The 2674-nt window shown below is 33.1% G+C and overlaps 1 protein-coding gene across 1 annotated transcript; it reads left to right on the forward strand.

The window, feature by feature from the left end:
- The first annotated feature begins 640 nt into the window (after nucleotides 1-640).
- On the forward strand, nucleotides 641-1245 carry LOC131655453 (cell number regulator 7-like). The gene is made up of 3 exons (XM_058925327.1): nucleotides 641-719; nucleotides 810-881; nucleotides 977-1245. The coding sequence occupies exons 1-3, from the start codon at nucleotides 641-643 to the stop codon at nucleotides 1243-1245; spliced, it is 420 nt and encodes a 139-aa protein (XP_058781310.1).
- The last annotated feature ends 1429 nt before the right edge of the window (nucleotides 1246-2674 follow it).

Consider the following 2674-nt stretch of genomic DNA (forward strand, 5'->3'; position numbering starts at 1 on the left):
GACTTTTTCATATCATAAGCCGAGTACGAGAGGTGGCTTATCGGCTGACATCACCACCTCTTTTATTTGGACTTTATAATGTATTTTATGTGTCTCAACTCCGAAAGTTTATACCAGACTCCTTCCAACCTATTTTGTCGGAGTCACTAGAACTTGTCCCGGACCTTACATTCCAGCCTCAACCAAATCGAGTGGTAGATTACACGACGAAGTTATGGAGAAACAAAGCAATGGTTTTCCTCGGTTATCCATTCTTTAGGGAATCCATGTTTCATAAAACTCTTCTTTATGTAATTGGATGCTCCAATTGCTGGCCAAGCTAAAACCTCTTTTCAAACTCCATCATCTACATCATAATAGCAAATTATGAAGACGGCCCAAATAGGAATAAACTAGTAATTGAGTCATGATTGACGAGACGGCATAGATATACATAAAGCAAAAGAACAAACGACTAAGGTGTGAAATCCAACTTAGCATATTCTAATGTTTAAGTTGAAGAAGTCCCAAGTACTAACAAATATAATTAATATATTGCCGATGTTTCCAATGGAAAATGTTGTGGAATAATACAGTGTATGTATTTATATAGACAACACAAACTAAATGAGTTGAAATCAAACTCAAGTTTTTTGCTAACATGAACATCTTTGGTCGTTCTGCCCCACCACCTAAATGGTCAGCTCAATTCTGTGGCTGCGGAGAAAACCCTACAACATGTAAGATCAATACATATAGCTAGCAAAAAAACATTATAGATAAATTTTATTGGTTAATTTGCTAAACTAAAAAGAACACAAAATTTTCAGGTTTGATAACTTGCTGTTTACCATGCATCACCTTTGGCCAAATTGCAGAAGTTGTCGACGAAGGGCGTAGCTGTAAGTACTAAGTACTCAACAATACAATGCATAGTTATACATATAGTTTGATTTGTGATATTTTTTATATGGTTTTGAATAATGAATGAATGCAGCTTGTGCTGTGCAAGGATGTGTGTACGGGTTACTGATGACCACTACATGTCACTGGCTGTATTCATGCCTTTACAGAGAGAAACTGAGAGCAAAGTTTGGTTTACCAGCTGAACCTTGTTGCGATTGTTGCGTTCATTTCTGTTGTGATGCATGTGCGTTGTGTCAAGAACATGCTGAACTTAAAGCAAGAGGTTTGGACCCTTCCAAAGGTTGGATTGGACCGCCGCATGCTCCTCCGCCTCACATGCCTCCTACCATGTTTCGCTGATCAATCTGATTTGCCAATTTAGCGCGAATGAAGCCTTTTCAATGGTTATTACTACTTATTAGGAATGTAATCATGTATTTTACTGCAGTATACTAGCATCATTTAGAAATTGCGCTCAGCGGAGTAATCTTGTTGATTCATATATTGCCTGAATTTATAGATTAGGATTTCAAATTAAATCAGAAAAAATTTCCTGAATTTATACATGTCTACTGTAATCATCAGTTAGGAAATGGTAATACTTTTGTCTAGATATGTGACATACATCACAGCTTGTATGTGTTCCAGCAGGTATATATGAATATTTCCTATTCAAACAGTGCAATATATCATGAGAGAGATGGCTAAGTACAAATGCCATAGTACAGAAGAGCTTACTGTTATTAGTAAATTCAATTCTAACTTGATTTGAAGTTAGTTAAGGTGGTAGTTAGTTAAAGTAACTCTATCATTGGTTAGCTAACAAGAAATTTGTTAGTTAGCTATATGACAATATTATATAAAGTGTTAAATACGTGTTTAGTTCTTATAAATATGCGACCATGCATTTTTAGTCTCTATAAAATTTTCCTTAAATAAATGATCCTTCTAAAATTTTTATGCATGTAATTTCAGTCTCTGCTATTTTCTAAAATTTTAAAAACTGTTTAATTACCCTTTAATTTTTAAATTTTTTAATGATCTTTTTTATATATTGGTTTGACAATAGTGACTGAAACTAGGTGCATAATAATTTTATAAGGACTATTCATTGAAGAAAAATTTTATAGGGACTAAAAATGCAGGGTCGCATATTTATAAGGACAAAAAACGTATTTAACCCTTATATAAATGATGTAACTCATTTGGTATGATCATTAAGCCTATGTGAATGCAATTCACTACTTCGATCCATCTCAACTCATTTCTTGTAGAGCAAGAAACCTTTTGCTTTAACAGATTTGGTATCTAGCACCCAATTCTTGTTTGACCGGTAGTAATGACCTTTTAAACACACTTTCAATCTTTGATGGCAAGAATTAGGAGAGGCGGACAAATGAAGACTTTGTTTGATTATCAAGATACACTCGAAGTGGTTGTCAATGGAGTTCAAGAACTTTCTACAAATGCAACTGAAACACAGAAGAATGTTCATAAGGAAGAGAAGAAGAATTACAAGATTATATACTCCATACAAGCAGTAGTAGATGCTGCTAATTTTAACAAAAATTTTCAACCGTAATGAAATATTTTGTTTTTAAAAATATATATTTTTTGATTTTTGAGAATTCTCATTTTTTTTAACCTGTATTTTTGTGAATCAGAAACAGGTCAAAAACAAAAACATGATACATTTGCGATTAAAAAAATTGGCAATTATTAAGAACAAAAAATTATATTACATCAAAATCAAAATGACACCAAAACAACCAACAAATTACACATCATT

Source organism: Vicia villosa, linkage group LG1 (genome assembly GCF_029867415.1).
Source record: "Vicia villosa cultivar HV-30 ecotype Madison, WI linkage group LG1, Vvil1.0, whole genome shotgun sequence".
NCBI classification, from domain to species: Eukaryota; Viridiplantae; Streptophyta; class Magnoliopsida; order Fabales; family Fabaceae; genus Vicia; species Vicia villosa.